The sequence below is a fragment of the Sparus aurata genome, chromosome 21, assembly GCF_900880675.1.
Source record: "Sparus aurata chromosome 21, fSpaAur1.1, whole genome shotgun sequence".
Lineage (NCBI taxonomy): Eukaryota > Metazoa > Chordata > Actinopteri > Spariformes > Sparidae > Sparus > Sparus aurata.
Window position 1 is genome coordinate 28,042,738 of NC_044207.1, and position 17,859 is coordinate 28,060,596.

At 43.5% G+C, this 17,859-nt stretch overlaps 1 protein-coding gene and 2 non-coding genes across 3 annotated transcripts in view; 1 reads left to right on the plus strand and 2 right to left on the minus strand.

Annotated features, from left to right (window-relative positions):
• LOC115572405 (contactin-associated protein-like 4) overlaps positions 1-17,859 on the plus strand; it is a 106,152-nt gene that overhangs the window by 66,817 nt on the left and 21,476 nt on the right. The window contains exons 11-14 of the mRNA XM_030402431.1: positions 5,083-5,189; positions 7,223-7,342; positions 8,237-8,555; positions 10,208-10,518. Coding sequence (XP_030258291.1) covers positions 5,083-5,189; positions 7,223-7,342; positions 8,237-8,555; positions 10,208-10,518 — 857 coding nt within the window. The remainder of the gene's footprint in view (positions 1-5,082; positions 5,190-7,222; positions 7,343-8,236; positions 8,556-10,207; positions 10,519-17,859) is intronic.
• Positions 761-843, minus strand: trnal-caa (transfer RNA leucine (anticodon CAA)). The gene has a single exon. It is a non-coding gene; the product is annotated as a tRNA-Leu (tRNA).
• On the minus strand, positions 1,648-1,732 carry trnal-uaa (transfer RNA leucine (anticodon UAA)). Its single transcript has one exon. It is a non-coding gene; the product is annotated as a tRNA-Leu (tRNA).

Sequence of the window (17,859 nt, forward strand, 5' to 3'; positions counted from 1 at the left end):
CTGTACTTTGCCTCGCTGTGACCTCGCTGTTGATTAAATCTGAGCTACACGGGATATAAAGTTTGAAGTCAAATAAAGTTTATTACCTTGTATCAGAGTGTTGCATCTGTATTAGCGCTTCTGTTTGCAGTCCAACAAAAAAAAAAGCAGCCTTGCATCTAAAAGACGTGACCCGTCAGTCTCGTAGCAGGACCGGAACTGAATCAACGCTCGGATCTAATTCTCTTCAGTTCTAACCTGAGTTCACATGGCAAACAACAGGAGTCCATCCATTTCCTGTAGAGGTGAACAACCAGGGAATTGAGGGTAACAACAACCTTCACGGTCATTCAGAGCTCTCCGGTTCTGAAAAATGACAAGAAAAAACTTCCAGCAAGTGGATTGTTGGCTAGGAAAAGGGGAGAAATCAAAGCCTATTAATCATACGGGGTTGTTGGAAATGGCGGCCCAGATAACACAAGGGACACCGACGCTTGTTAATGTTTGTTTTCAGCCGATTGCTCCGAGCACTTGGATAAAACCGTGTCATCCAACTGAATAAATAAAGCAGGATTCTGAAAGTAAAACCACCGGACAGTGGAAGATAAATTACACCTCCAGGACAGGAACTTACTCAGAGGCTCAAACTTCTTCTACAATGACTCGGCACAAAGCAACAAGGTCATAAACATCAAGTGTTTAATGTAGAAGGGAAGCAGATAATGTAGAGAGCTGTGATTATATTCCTCTTCTTATTATAGCCCAAGGAAGTAAGTGTAAGTACCAGGAGTGGGATTCGAACCCACGAGGACTTGTGTCCATTGCATCTTGAGTGCAACACCTTAACCACTCGGCCATCCTGGTTCGATGCTACTTTAACTTGACCTCATCTCAGAAATAACAGCATCGGACTTCAGTTCAAACACAAACACATACCTGCATTTTCTTGACAAGCCACTTCTTACTGTTGTACAGATACTGACTGTGGAAGTCGGGTTGGAAAGAGGCTCTGACAAAGACGACTGAGTAACACATTCGTAGGTCAGATTGCAACTTTGTTTAAGTTTGATCGAGCAAATGTTGAATCTTAAAGCCAAAAGAGACATCAGCTGCGTTAAGCTGAGTCTAACATTGTGATTAGAATAAGTTTAAACGCCCGAACGGAATACAAATGATCCGTATAAACACCTCAGTCAGAATAAACAGGCCAAAACCGAAAGAAAGACATGTAAATCGGTTGCAGAGGAGTTCATAAACCGATCAAAATAAAAACTGTCCTATGTAAATAATAAAACCTGACCTGAGCTTCTTTCTGCACACGCCAACCTCCCTGATGTCGATGCATATGACGTACGTTTCTCCACTTACCAAAGACGGCGGCCTCTGAGGTGAACTGGTCACCTGGACGATAGATATCCACCTTCAAGACAGGAAGTTGAGCCAAAGTGATGGAATATCAGCTGTTCCGATTAAATTCATTGTTGTAAACACCAAAATAGTATAAATACCTTCCCAAGTTACCAAACTTTTCAGTTGGAACGAAGATGGCGTTATGTTCATACATACATACAATGATTGACTGCTCTGATATTCACTATGTTTTTTGGGGTTGAAAGCACATAACAAACACTTAAAGAAAGCAGCAACTGATCACCTCAATCAATACAATACCAGGAGTGGGGTTCGAACCCACGAGGGTATATTCACCCATTGGGTCTTAAGTCCAACGCCTTAACCACTCGGCCATCCTGGTGATTTGTTTGTGCGGAAAAGTGAATTTGACACGTTTGATCTGACGCCTACACTGAATTGATCATCGTTTTCAGCTCCTAAAGCATTCTGGGAAACGTTTGATTACTCAGCAGTTTTACTTCCTCTGTTGCTGTGTCTCAGTTCAGGGTCTGCATCCTTCTAAGGACGCGGCCTTTGTGGTCTTCAGAGAGACCTTGTTAACCTCGTCAGCCGTTGTTAAATGTGACGGTCTACTTTGGAGCATTTCCTGGTTGCGTCACCGGATGTTTTACCCTTACGTCACGATTTCTGCCAACCAGGCCCGCGAAAGTGACGATCTACTCCACGCAATGTCGCCATTTTCTCTCCTTTCTTCTTTTTCGGGCGCGCAAAGAATCTTGGGACATGTGAGGCTGTGAAAGATAGAAGCGGTGCCTCCTCCAAAAACAGGGAAAAGAAGGCCGCATTTTGAGGAGCCTTTGAATTGGGTCAGCCTTCGTGCGGCCTTCAAATGCTCCTCCGAAGGATGCAGACCCTGAATTGAGACATAGCTTGTGTGTCAACTAATGCATCTAGATATCATGTCACATAGGTGTCTGACGATGACGTGTCTGGCCGCACTCACACACTCACACCGAGTGTATAAAATGACCCAGGCAGTGTGGTAATGTGAATTTAAAGTGAAAGCTAAGTGCTTTATCTGCAAGGCTCCAGCTTGCTCTTAGATTAAAGCAGTATGGAGATAAACAGAGGTAAAAAAAAAAAAAAAAATCACACAGTCGCACGCAGGCTGACGGGCCGAGCTGAGTCAGCGCTTTTATCTAAATAACAGCGAGGCTGCACATTCTGTACAGTAATCTGTTTCCTCCTCAGTACTCGCTGCCTCGCGTTTTTTTTTTTTTTTTGGGCAAACACACACGCAAACACTGTCACACACATTTAAATAAGCAGGAACTTGTAAACGTATGTGGCGGTGCACAGTGGCATGCATTTATGGATCTGAAGACGGACGAAAACATGGAGGTAGAGCCAAGCGTCACCAACAGAAATGATGCAAAACTCTGTGTGTGTGTGTGTGCGTGTGTGTGCGTGTGCGTGTGCGTGTGCGCGTGTGTAACCTCCTGGAGGTGCCAGCCGGTCTTGCAACAGATGGAAAAGCAACCGGTGTGGATGTAAACACTATTACTCATCATCTCCTGTCGTCCTCTCTCGCTCTGCGCTCTCCTCAGCAGAGTGAGGTCACATTACGTCTGTATGTTTCTCAGCAGAGACGAGCCGAGCTGTGATGTTGTTATGAGACGATACTGTGCAGGATTTTTCCTTAGAGTTATATATCAGCTCATCTTAAAGGTATCCTCTCTCCATCATCATTTATGGCCCATAGAAGTGTGTTTATTGTCTTATTTTCTCAGTATTTTGTTGTGTTTACGACCCGTCAACCTTTGGGTAGTGGTGTTTAGCTCCCTTGGTGATAACAATGCGAGGTCGGGACTTTCTATAGAACAAAAGCAACCTGTTTCTTTCTTTTCCTGAGCTGAATTCTCGCAAAATTTGATAATGCAGCACCTCCCCGAGGGTCGTCTTCTTGCTTTAGTACGTCACCGCTGCGAAACAATAAGAACTTAGTGTTTTATTTCTTTGATTCACTGCTTCGTCCTCACTGGTGCCGCTCCCTCTCTACGCCGCTGCTCTCCCCCAGAAAGCAGGACGTAACTTTGAGTGCTTTGTTTTCGAAGCAGCGACCGACAAATCTCACGTAGAACACCTTCAGAGTGTCAGTTTGACGTATCATCTCAGCGATCTCGCCGTAGTTTTTGGTTTTATTTGCACAGGTCCCAAAGATATCGATCACCGATAAGATGGAATAACCTTGGTCGCTTTCTAAGCTTCTGCCACATCCACTTAAATCATCTGCAGAAGACAAAAAAACCCAACAACAAGAGCAGAACACTTCTTTGTCTTTTTTCTAATGTCACAGTTTCGTTTCCAGCGTCAAATAAATGACTCGCAGCCTCGTTCCTTTAGTTCCCTCCGTCCCTCTCCTCCCTCCCACACAGGACGGATGTCACGATGGATGCAGCAGCGTGATGTTTATCTTTAAATAACACACGGCGCTTCGGTGAACTCCTCGGGGAGCTCGATTCATTTAAAGAGCTTCTTACAGACTGTGGCGGCACGTTAGAGGAGCAGCTCGGTTCAATCGGAGCAGATCTGCAGCTGAGAGGAAGTGGAAAGATATTTTCTATTCAGCGGGAAACTTTTATCCTTTTCATATGAAATGAAATAAAGAAATGAGGACATAAGGATTTTTCTTTCGGTCTCTCTGAGGAAAGAGAAAAGGGCACAAGGAAGTTTTTCAAAACCAACAACCTCCAACAACTAAATGCAAAACTTTTATGAAAATGAAAGTTTCCTTTGTAGGAGTTTTCCTCCTACACTGCTTTTTCAGAATTGTTGTTTAGCGGTTTATGTCAGCTTACCGGTCATCAAATAAATAACCCTGAAGAGCTCTGGCAGAAAGGTTTTTTTTTTTCCCTCGATGAAATGGGAAAAAGCTGCATTTCATACCGGGGCCGTTTAGTTTAATAAAGTAATTTTCTCGCTGCTTTGAAAGGCCGTGGGAGTTTAAAAGCATCGTTAAACGCTCACTAATACTTTCATTATAACCGTTCTCAGGCAAAAGGCCAAGTAAACGCTTAAACGCTCAGAGCTTTTCGGTCACCTTTTAAAAGCTCGCGGCATCTGATTTGATATTTAACGGCCTTGTGTAACATCTCCGGGCTGATGGTGGACACTTAAAAACAAAGGAGAGGCGTCGTCTTTTTATTTCCACACATTTTCCAACATTAACTACAATGAAAGGAACCTTAAAAAAAGAAGGAAGGGTCATCGTGGAATCGTGCTTTGGGGCCAGACTGTGGTGTCGGTTTTAAAACATGTTGTTTCTCGTCAGCAGGATGGAGTGAAATCTGATACTGCAGGTAAGAGACTTGTTGAGACAGAGACAAACCACTAAGACTTGTAAAGGTGAAGTCAAAGGTGGAAGTTTTGAGTTTAGATTTAAAGACGTCGACAGATGCTGGGAGGTTATTCAGCGAGGTCAATGAAAGATGTGCGACTTCTGATGAAGAAACGACTTCAGGCATGAATGAACTTGGGTAAAAAAGGTAAAAAAGTCTCATCAGCGATATTTGGTCGTACCTGCTCCGTTTGGTCTCGATATAATCGTCCCTGTCGATCGTCTGGTTAACCTCCTCTCTATAAGTGTGCTCTTTCATTTTCAGTAGAAGTCTAGCAAAAAAAAACAGTCAGCCCTCATCTTAAATGAAATCTTTATGCTCATATCGTACCTTCTTTCTTTCCCTCTCTCAGGTGTTCTCCCAGTCGGTGTGAACACGGCGGCCGCTGCAGTCAGTCCTGGACCGTCTTCCACTGCAACTGCTCCGACAGCGGCTACAGCGGAGCGACCTGCCACAGCTGTAAGTCACCTGTCGGGTCACCTGTCGGGTCACCTGTCGGGTCACCTGTCGGGTCACACATCCGGACACGACGTCACAGTTTTAGCAGTGAACTTGTGTAGCAAACAGAACCATGAATTCTTTTTCCCCTCCTGCATAAATTAAACTCAAGCAGAGCAAACAGAGATTAGATTAGGTACAAACACTGTTGACATTAATCCCATGAAACAACGATCATAAAATTCATTTTTGTTTGTGTTGCATATTTTAAATGGCCTAAAAAGTGCTTCATGCATGAAAAAAAAACTGTGAAAACACGTTTAATGGCAATGACAGAAAACAGTCAAGTGGTTAACACAGACGCTGTTTGATTCAAGAAGGAGATTTAATTATAATTCTTATTATTAATATTCAGAGTTAGACATTATTGGCGTTTATAGTCGGTGTGAGAGCACCATGATTATTTGTTTCTAAGGGATCATTTAAATTATTTACTTCCATTCTTTCTGGAAGTCGTTATTTTTAACTGCCCGAAAAAATATCTTCCTCGGCAAGATAATTATTTAGATCTAAAAAGAGCAATATTGTGTAAAAGAAGTGTAACAAGACAAGCAGTCAGACGATCAGACAGAACTAATATTCAGTTCTATGACATCGTTGTAGTCTGATTTTCTACTTGCAGACAGATTTCAGAGAGAACATTTGTGCTCAACCTGTCAGTCGAGACCCCTTGTTTGGATTTCAAATTAATTTCTAGGGGTCGCCGGACAGTCGTTGGTTGAGAAAACCATAAAAAAAACATTATTTATACTGTGAGCTCTTTTTTTCATTTTGCCACTTTCAGGATGTTGTGAGTTAAACTTCCCAGTTGCAGCGTCGTGAACATCAGCCTAATTTTTCTGGGGGGCCGCAACTCAAAAAGACTTAGAACCATTAGATTGAAGACAGAAAGTCGTGCAGTGTGACCAGTACAGGGATCTGATGACTTTGAAATACATGAATGTGATTTAGGCTGAAAATAAACTGAACGATTATTACCCAAACTGTCAACATCCATCCCAGTTTGACCTAATGAACTTGCCGTAGTTGTGCAAGTACTGCAATCACTGTGAATTTCACCTTAAATACATTTTTTTTTTAGGTAAACATGCGTGTGATCGTCTGACTTTTTGTGTTCGTTGCTTTATTGGATTTTGTTTAAGGGATCTATTCCCAGAGCTCAGCAGTTCCTTCGATCGGTGCCTCACTGACGTAACGAATACAGATGACAGCCAAAAACTACAAATATAAAACCTTAATTTGTACAAACCAGAATCGAATCGAGACCCCCCGCTGTGAGCTATGTTCTACATCTGCACATCCTCTCTCTCCAGCGAGGGAGGTTACAGCACGATGAAACGTTTGCATGTGAGAGATACGATGGAGGCTGATGAGACTGTAGCCGTGACTAAACTGCCAAACGGCAGATAAATAGATGCAACCGCGGCGGTGAGACGAGCTAATATGTGAGATTTACTGGTCCTGTGCCAAATTCCCTCGAGTTAAAATCCTCGAGACAGAACGAGGAGAGTTTACCACACGGGTTCACCTCTGGTCTCATCTTTTAGTGCTGATGTTTCTGTGAAAACCTTTTCTTTTTTTCCTAACGACACTGGGGGACTGTGATGAATAAAAGGCCTTTGGCTGCGCAGAAGAAGAAAGATAAACAGGTGTGGGAACCTTTAGAAATGGATTTGGAGAGGCAGACTTCTGGAGGTGGAGAGGAAGATGCAGGCGCTGATAACGGGCTGAAGTTTTATTTATTGCGTCTTTGTTCTCCCATCAGTCATAACTGTCCTCTCCAGCTGGAGTCATCTTGACTTTATGGGGACGCTGCTGCAGACATAAAACTTGAGATGATTGTCTTCACTCCCGGTTATGAGACGTTGATTCAGTGGAGACGCATACATATGAAGCAGTACCCATAATCCTCTGCAGCTCTGCCGCTCCTGACGCCGCGATGTCGACGTGATTCAGGCTCGGAGCTGATCTCGTTATTTCTTTTCCTCTCCCAGCTGTGTACGAACAGTCCTGCGAGGCGTACAAACACAGCGGCAACACGTCGGGACATTTCTACATCGACGTGGACGGCAGCGGACCAATCAGGCCGCAGCTGGTCTACTGCAACATGACAGGTGACACACACACACACACACACAAACTCTCATCCTCGTATCATCACTCAGCAGTTTTTCTTTGGTTGTGATGCTCCTCCTGCCACGCTCTGATTCTCTTTGTGGTTCTTCTTCTTCTTCTTCCTCTTCTTCTTTTTCTGGGTGCTGTTATTTCTTTAATCACACAAATGTAATTAAAGACGGAACACTTCCTCTTTGATCCGTCTCACTGCTTCATACAATTGTTATAAATGTTAAAAACTTCATATTGATTAAATTCTTCTCTTTTTTGTCACTGTGTGCGTCACTTTCAAGTTGAAGCTTTGTCGTCACGAGTTAAACGAGAACATTGACGCCACTTTAACGTCTGTTCTCCAAATATGGACCTAGAGCCATGAGGTAATTAGCTTAGCTTAGCATAAAAGACTGGAAAAGAGGGGAGAGAGCTAGCGTGGCTCTTTCCACTGATCAAAATCACAGCTTCCACGTGTTCCAAGTGTTGTTATACTTTTCTGTCTCTGTTTGCTTCCATTCTTTGTGCTAAGCTAGGCTAAGCTAACCTGCTGCCGGCTGTAGCATACCATTTAACCCAGCGATATAACAGTCGAACGCAGATTGGACATACGCATCTACATTAATACGCCAATTCTGTCTTAAGTCGACAGAAGATGAAGTGTCAGCATGTCCAATTTGTGCAATTAAAACATCTGAGCCATTTTGGCTTCCACCGTATGTCGGCGTCAACATTCTCGTCTACTTATTAGCAAAAATAATAATATGAATATTTGCCAAAATGGTGAAATTATTCAGCAAAATGAGCTCTGTGGATGTAGAGTACCTCTTTTTAATGGCTGGCCAAGAAGGAATAATTTCAAATGAATCAGCAACAATTAATCAATATGTTTCTCCACCCAGAGGAGAACACGTGGATGGTGATCCAGCACAACAACACGGAGCTCACCAGGCTCCGACCGTCTCCAGGCGGAAACCAGCACTCGGTCCACTTCGACTACTCGACTGAGGAGGAGCAGCTGTCGGCCGCCATCGGCCAATCAGAGCACTGCGAGCAGGAGCTGGCCTACCACTGCAGGAAGTCCCGCCTCCTCAACACTCCAGGTGAGAGCTGGACGTGTTTCCTTTGCACTCTCTGGATTCTCAGCTACAGTTGCTGTGTCTCAATTCAGGGTCTGCATCCTTCGGAGGAGCATTTGAAGGCCAATTACATCACAGCTGCGTGCGAAGGCTGTCCCAATCCGAAGGCTCCTCCAGATGCTCCTTCTTTTCCCTGTTTTTGGAGGATGCACTGCTACTATCCTTCGTGCCTTCACATATCCCAAGATTCTTTGCGCGCACGAAAAAGAAGAAAGAAAGAGAGAAAACGGCGACATCGCGCGGCGTAGATCGTCACTTTTGCGGGCCTGGGCGGCAGAAATGTGACGTAAGGGTAAAACATCTGGTGACGCAACCAGGAAATGCTCCAAAGGCTAGACCGTCACATTTAACAACAGCTGACGAGGTTAACAAGGTCTCTCTGAAGGACTCGCCGGGTCCTTCGAAGGATGCAGACCCTGAATTGAGACACAGGAAGTGAGTCTCTAGGTTGTCAGACTCACCTGGTGCAGTGGGGGGGAGGGTCTGTACCCGCCCAGCCAGGTATCCACACTAGAAACTTCAAAATAAAAGTTTGACATTGTAGAAAATCTGCTGTTTTGCTTTGCTGGATGACTGTTTGTCTTTTTTATTTGAATCTTGACTCATTTTTGTCAAACTGTTGAGTCTGTTTCTTACTATTCCTCTCTCAACAACCTGACGGTGTCCTCTGCTGGACCCAGATGTTGATTTTTATTTCATCTTGTGTTAGTGTTTGTGCTTTTTAATAATTCGCAGTAGTAACTTTATCTAATCTTAATCCTCCTAATCTTTTAATCTTATCTCTGGGACAGCACTCCAGCACTTTATTTCATCCCTTTTTTCCCACAATATCCCCGTGAGAGCACATTTGAATAAGAAAAAAAAAGACTGTAAGCACTTACAGTAAATGACTTGTTGGGTTTAATGAAAGTTATTGAAAGTTTGGTTAAGCCGGCTCTGTTCAGCTGGGACTGTACGCATCCCTCCACCGGAGAGAACAGAAATCATTACGCTCTTTGTTGTAAACTTATCGATGTTTCAGGGTTTTTTTCTTCTCTGAGACGAATTGATTGTGGAGGATTAGTTTAATACCTCCTCCATTTGGGATGAGTATCGAGTGAGATCCGTGTTTTCTTTGTTTAGTCTCGTGTTTTCTTTTGCTTGTATCGACTCGGAGGTGGAGAAACACTCCGATCACCAACTTCCGTCGAGTTCGTCTGGTTGTTCATCAGTTTACACATTCATGCTTGCTGTCGACAAACAAAAGCAAAATGTCATCCAGTGTGAAGAGACGGCGCCTGACGCATCAGGGACAACATGCAGGCTACGTTACACGTGGTGTGTGATAAACAGAGTACAGTAGAAGAAGCCAGGAACACTACCAATAAACCTCAGAGAAGAAGAAAGACGTATCAGTCGCCATCTTTCCCTCAACAGCGTTGTCTTCTTCTTTGTGTTAGCTGTTGTTGTTGTCGTCTTCATCGTGGTCTTCTTTGTCATCTTGGGTATTTTTTCCCTTTACTTATTTTTCTTTATCGTTGTCTTCTTTGTAGTTTTCTTGTTGTTCTTCTTCTTTCTCCTTTTCTTCTTCCTTTCCTCCTCCTTCATCTTCTTCTTCCTCTTCGTCTTCTCCTCGTTTTCCTCCTCCCCGCTCGTTCTTCTTCCTTTCCTCCTTCATCTTCTTCTTCCTCCTTCTTTATTTCCCCTTCTTCCTTTCCTTCTCCTTTTCTTCTTCCTTCCTCTTGTATTTGTTTTCTTCTGTCTTTTTGACATCCTTTCCTTAAATCACACCTCCACCTCTGACTTCCTGTCTCATCCGTCTCCTTTTTCCTCTCCCTCTCCATCAGCCTCCACTCAGGTGGTTTTCTCCTTCGACGTGGGCAACGGCCCGCTGGAGGTCCACGTGGAGTCGAGCGTCCCGCTGGACGACAACCGGTGGCACCGAGTCCGAGCCGAGCGGAACGTCAAGGAGGCGTCGCTCCGACTGGACGACCTTCCTGTCGCCACGCAGGAGGCTCCAGCCGACGGACACTTCCACCTGCAGCTGAACAGCCAGCTGTTCATCGGTGAGGATGAGCTGCAGAAGGTGAACAGACGCCTCTGTAGCAGCAGCACTGTGTTTCCTTCGTATGTCAGGAGCTGATGTCAGCATCCCTCCCACACACAGACACGTCTCCGGTGTTCATATCTTCTTTGATCGCCACCTCTCCTCTTTATTGAACGTATTTCTATCCATGTTAGTGTCTACATGTGACAGATGTTCCTCTTCCTGTTGCAGTTTCGCGATTGTTCCTCACATGGCTTCACCACATCTGTATTTGTGACTGTTGCACCGGCTACTCAGGCACCAGCTCTGCTGTTTTGTACACGTTCTGCATGATAATGAACGACAACTGTCACAGAGCTCCGACTGCCTGAGGAGGAGGGCAGCTGTGTGCTCCATGTAAGACATTCTCTGCCCGCCGGATTAAAGTTCCCGAATCTTTATTAGACTGAGAGAAGGTTTAGATCATCCGGCTAAAGGCCAACGTGACAAAACAAGGTGTACTGTACATCTGCAAAAGTGATTACAGCCCTCAGGCAGTTTATTACTTTAGCTTCAGAGCGGAGAAAAAATGAAAACCGCCCGACTTTTCTGCTTTGAAAACTCACAGCTGTTTCACACACGCTTAGCTGTGATCGACTAAATGCCACCAAGTAGTAAATATGATGCCGGTTTGACACGTTCATCAATACGAGGTCCACAGCGCCTGCACCTGCCAGGAGAGTAATGCTTTAAAAATCAGAAGCACGTAGTACCGGATGTGATCCTGCAGACTTTATTAACTTTTAATAAATAAAGCACGCATCAGGGAGCAGCCTTACAAAGTGAAGTGTGTGATGTGGTTTCTTGCAGCGAGGGTCTCTAATTGATTCATTAAGCCGTCGTGTGATTAACCGTCTCTGATACGAGCTCCATCAGTCCTGCAGCCGTGTTCATCTTCATCGCTTCAGATTCTGTGCGTGACCCCTCACACACACACAAAGAAAATCCATCAGTTATTATCAGGTTTTATTATTCTGCAAATATTACGTGTGTCACTTCATATCAGTCAACACAAACTGCGGAGGGAAAACAAACCGACACACAGCGACGAGATTGGGCGGCAGCAGCAGCAGGGAGGCAGGAGCTGGATGCCGATTGGCTGAGCGTGTTTAGCTGATAATCCGCTTTCGAGGTCACCAACACGCGTATGTTGACCTCAAAGTTATCAGTGCAGCTCGGCCCGGGTTTAAGTGTCGTAATTGAAATGTGCTGCTGTTTATTCCCACGTCGGTTTTGGCAAGCTCAACGTCCGGCTGCCTCCTCGACATCATCGCGGTCAAGGTGATTAATTAAACCAACATTTTAAGGCAACACAGACAACGTACGCCAGCTCGCTGACTCGGTATGTGAAGAGAAGTGATGCTGAAAGAGTTCTGGTTGTTTAGCATGAGCGATTTCTGCAGGAAAAAGACATCGACACGTACTTTTAAACTCAAATCAGAGTCAATCAGCCGCTGTCAGTCAGATCTGATCAAACCACACACACGCTCGTGATAAAGCAGATGATATGTTTAGTATTCCAGTACGAATCGGCGTGTATGCAGTATATTTATGACCATTTTTTGCTGCACTTTTCACTATTTCCCCCCCTTGCGTTCAGCTCAGGGGACGACTGTGCCTGAGAAAACGGCCTCGCGGAGCCACAAGCATGACTGTAAACTTGTGTCTTCGCCTCAGCTCCTCCACTTTGGTGCTCTCTCGTAAATGTAACAGCTGACGGGTGAAGGCACTCAGGTTATCTTCTCCAACGTGAGGAAACTCCCCCAAGAACGGCAGAATACATTATTAAACCAGAAGTATCTTCCCGAGGTGGGGAACCGGAGGCCTGTGACTCTGCAGCATTACTATGTGCATACACAATATGTTACCGTGCAGTTTATTCATGAGCAAACATGGACATCCAGTATTATATGCAGTTATTTGGATTCACAAGCCCTCCGCATTGGCTTATTTGAAATTCATAAAGCATCTTACCGCGTGCGTACTGCGTATAAGTCTTTATTTGTAAAGCAAACTGTTCCCATTGTTTGAATTATCAGCGGCCGCGTTGCTTTGTATGAATTTATGAGCCGTGTTTCAATGTACACTGTGTTTACGAGCCGTAATCCTGCCTCGCTTTATAAGGCGGTAAAGTCCGTCGTTTTGATTAATAAGCCGTGTTATTGCCTGGCACGGATTCATAATCTACAGCATTGTTCCCTCTCTAATTCCTTTAGTGCTGTTTGTATTGTAGGTGCTAAAAATCCATATGCAGCAATTTTTGGAGAGAGCTCAGTGTTGAATGCAGGAATCTTTTTCCCTTTTGTGAAGGTTTATAAGCAATTATTTTTGCTCCGCCTGGATATTTTAGCCATTGTACATTCGTGCTGCGTCCCCATCGACCCACCGATGTGCTCGAGTCAGTTTATTCCTCTCTGCCGCCGCGTGCAGGCGGAAGCAAATCTCCTGCACGAGGATTTTGAGGATTGCTCTGATCTTTGCTTCACATTTCCCTCGAAATGCAGCAGCATTAAATTAATCCTGTAGTATAAATGTAAGCAGGAGCCAGAAGAGTCGAGGTTAGCTGGAGATCTGTGTCGATGTTCTTTTCTTCTTCAAGTCTTCTTTGCAGTGGCACAAACCAAAGTTTAGACACAGAGTTTATCTGGAACTGCCAGTGTTTTCTCGAGGTTTTTGTGAAATGCTAACATTGTTGAACAACGAAATGTTTCTTTCTGCAACACAAGTATTGAGGATGAGTTCAGAAGTCTCAGCCTGAGGAGAGAAGCTGCTCTATAGTCTGGTGGTACGGCAGCAGATACTTCTGTATCTTTTGCCAGATACGACCTGAATTTTGCTTTTTTGTTGAGTTGTTTATTTTCATTATCCCAGTTTTTTTTCCTAGCCCAGAGGAATCTGTAATTTCATTCAAGGTAAAGGCGCCCACAAACCACCCAGACTCAAATCAACGGCCAACTGCCTGCATTTGACCGCTTCGTTTCCTCTCATCTGACCCGTTTGGCAGAAAAGTTGTGTTGAAACAAACCGACTCGACGGCTGCTTATTACACAGTAGCGTGTACGTTCTGCACTTGCGGGAGATGCAATACGTCTCCTTAACATCGGGTGGCGCTAGCCTCGTGCCAGTAATCCAAAACATGAAAACAGGAAATGACGTAACGGAGTGCAGACCACTGTCATTTCCGCCCCTCCCACACGCTGCGCTGATTCGCTATCACACCGCCAATCAGAATGGTCATTGGACAGCTAGCTCACAACCAATCAGAGTATCTAATGGCGTCCAATCCTCAGACCGCCAACTCTCTCAGACTTTGTGAGATGAATCTGACCCGACACCATTCTGCAATGTTCCAAAAGCTTCCAACGCAGCTGAACACACCGAACAGATTTGTTCCCGAACTCGTCCGAGTCTCCCCAAACGTCTCAGATGTCCAACGTTTGGGCCAGTGTGTTCCTGCCTTAACTTTCAGATGATACGTCAGAGAACGAGGATGAAAGTCAGTGAACGTGACCAAAGATACAAACATAACCTCGTCTAGTAGCTTTTTTCCTGATTGACGTCAAATAGACAGATGTCACTGATGTTCTGTAGATGGGTGCCAGGGATTTTTGGGTCAGTCTTAATCCCCCCGCTGTGGAGCTGTCCTGTCCATGCCAGTTTGTGATGTTTCCAGTCGGGATGCTTTCTATTGCTCCCCAACAAAACATTGATGAGAACTTGGCACAGGACTTGAGCCTCCTTCAGTTTCCTCCAGAAGTGGAGCCAGTAGTTTCAGGTGCAAGTATTTGCTGAGGTGTGATTTCCTCCCTCAAAATGATTTTACCTTTTCTGATGAAACATCTGCAGTTTCTCTTCTCGCCATTTTGGAGCATCATTATATTTGTGCACAAAGAAACTGGGAAAGCTAGAGGAGATAAGGAAATGACACAAAGAAAAATCTAAATGATCAATCTTGCGAGTCCACTGGTAACTTACTGCAACTTTTTAATCTGGGATCAGTTATTTTTGATTCTCTCCACATTTCATTTTGCACAGTTGTTGCTCAAAACAGTTTGGGTGTTGCTATCAGACCACAAGGAAACCATTCTTTATGTATAACATGTATGCAAACATGCAAAACAAATTGGGATAGCCTCCGTATAGCTAATCCTACTGTGTGTGTTCTGATGGGATGTGAAAAACATGCTTAATAATTACGACTGGTTCACGACATCGTCACTCCTTTGTTTTATTTCCGTTTGATTTCAGCTTCGCAAATCTTTAACTTCACAGTGGAGCATAGAAATCATGTAAACTGTGATTGTAATGTTCTCTTTACAGATGATACACAGAATTATTTCGCTGTGTGCAGTATCATAAAACCACTACAAACGCCGTTGTTGATGATTGGTTTGATCTCCGTCTCTGAAGCCTCATAACTCGCAGTATTATCACACAATATCCTGATTTCATGTTGAGACTTTAATCTTCTTGAATCTCACAAGGCTCCCGAGCTTTAGTTTCATTCTCTCTGTGTTTTTGCACACACATCACCTTTGATGATGACTTTGATCTCCATTTTAATAATTGTTTTCCTCTCTAATGTGTTCTCATGTGCTTTCGGTCTCATGTTGAGGTTGCGCTGCTTGATAAGAGGTTAAAATCCTCTTGAAGGGCCTCGCTGATAGCTTTGCTCTGCTGGTTAGAGGTGGAGTTTATCTGCATTTGGATTCTTTGATGTTTTCTTTCATCTCCAGGTCACAAATCCCTCATTATGCTCTTTTAAGTGTTTCCTGTAAGCAGCGTTTGCATTTTAATGTGCAGAGAGAGAGAGAAAGCAATCCATGTTGGAGCTGAGGAGCAGCAGGATGTGTGGTTGAGACCCTCACCTCTCTGATAAACTCTATCTGAGGAAGGTTTGCTCTCTAATAATCTTTCCACACCGCTGTTTTGTTGCTTTGAACAGAGACGGTGGTCCTCAGAGATCCGTCTCTGGTCCCTGCTGGTTTTACAAACACTGCCACGATAACTTTTTTTTAGCAAAGTGACAAAGGATTTGTTCTTTTGTTTTCTTCTTATGTTGGCTAGGTGATTAAACTCTCTCGGTTGTATCTCCAAGAAAAAGGAGAAAGAATAGTTTTTTCTTTAAGTAAAACGACAAATTTACAAGCGTGCTCTATGTAGAGAACCGTGGCTTCTATATGACGTCTGTTCAGTACTAATGTGGAGCTGAACCCCCAAAACACATTAAAGCGATGATTTGTAAGATTATACCAGAGTTTTTGATTTAAACGTTCAAAGAAATAATCTAACATCATCAACATAGTGTGAGGAAACAACAGTGGTGACGTGTCTACTGATGTTAGCATGCTAATCAGCTAGCCCCAAGGCAAGTTTGCTTCTTAGTCTCATAAAGAAACAAAATAAACTTGCAAACATCAAAAAATAGATTATTTACTCCACCCTTTCTTATTAAAATTTTTAAAAAAACAACCATACAGCTTCTGATTTCAAGTTCCTCTCGTCTACTGAACTAAGATGAGCTTAACTGCTGCGTTAACCAACCGTCAAACATTAAAACTTGACATAAACAAAATAAAATTGTCTTTCAATGATCATTTCTGGTTTGCAGAGTAAGATATGAAGATATTCTGACTCTCCTGTCCCCAGAGTCGTATACCAGAATAATAAAGCAGCTCCATACTGTATCTACCTGCCTCCTTAGTCCCAGTCTGGTGCTCAGTCTTGTCCGCTGGGAGCTCAGCCAAGCTCAGTCGGCCTGACGCCCGTCTGACTCCCGTCTGACGCCCTTCGTCCTCCGAGATTGTGGTGAGGTCAGATTCCAATCGGGTGCATAGTGCCACTTAGCCGCACGGCTAACTGAGCTACTTGCTAACTGCAAAGAATACAAAGCCCAAAAGTTTTTGAGCCAACTTTGAATTTTGACCCTTTCTAACAAATTACACCTTTCACAGTTAATTAGCTCACTTTTACATTCCTGGTCTGTGTCTGCGGCCATTTCTGATTTTTTAAAAGGTGCTTCATGACGTAAATTAATTATTATGCAAAAATCTAGGTGTAATAACCGGGTTACACTTGCTGCGATTATGACACTGATTAACATACAAAAGACATTTTCATAAGAAGTGCAAGCAGGGTGATAATCAAGTAAGGTCATGTAATTAGTGTCCATGTGGGGGCAGTCGGTGTGTCGCCCCCGTGGATGATTATTTAAAATTGATTTCAAGGTGGACAGTTTGACATCCATGTATTATACTCATCTCAAGTTTCCTAAATGTTAATACTGAAGTGTGGAATAACCTTCAGTAGAGTTAATAAGCAGAAAAATGACTCTTCATCGTGTTGTGTGTGTGTGTGGATACATCGAGTCACATCCTGCGTTGTTGCTCAGCTGGTTAAATAATTCATTCAAGTGGAGTCAGAGCAGAGAGAGAAAAGGCCCCGAGCTCAGTGATTTATTGGTTTGAAAAGCCACCGCCGCTGCTGAACAATGGGAAGTTGTAAGCTTCAAACTCCGAGCTGCCGAGTTTGTGTTCAGAGCACGAAAAAAAAAGAGGTTCAGTCTGTGGTCTTTGTAGAAATGAGAGGTTTTCATGTTTTGAAGAATAAGTGACTGTGTTACATCACAGAGAGAATGTGCGATGTTAAAGTATCGAAGATTAAAGTGAATACATGCAGCGCGTCCACGCAGACAGACAGACAATCAGATACTCACCCAGTGAACGGTGGGGGAATGTAACTAAGTACTGTGCTGTGCAGATACAGTTACATTTACTCGACTACATTTCAAAGGGAATTATTATACTGTGAGCTGATTAATCAGTAAGTCAAATGTCAGAGAATTGTTTTGTCATTCTTCATGCATGTTTCCTCCTTCATAAATGTGAGGACTTGCTGTTTGATTTTCAGTATAGTACATTTGCTTTTTAACGCTTTTAAAAGTCATTTTTTTAACACACAACCTTGTTTCATAAAAAGTTAAGCCGCTGTGTAAAACAGAAATAAGACAGAATGTGATCTCCTGCTCGTCTTTTCTTAAGTTTCTTAAAGACAGAACACTTAATGTTTTACATCGTCAACTTCAGCTCAACTATGTAAGTATTCTCAGCCAACTCAATCACTCGAGTAAATGTTTTTTAGTAAGGGGATTAACTGATACGACACAGGTGAAGACAGAAGAAATACAGGAAAACAGACAAAAGGAGGAAGTGAGACAAGACACAAGAGGATAGAACTTCAAAATAAAACAGGAAATAACTGAGCCACAAACTCAAACCACAGGCGACTTAATATTAGTTGGTGTCATATCTACTAATGTTGA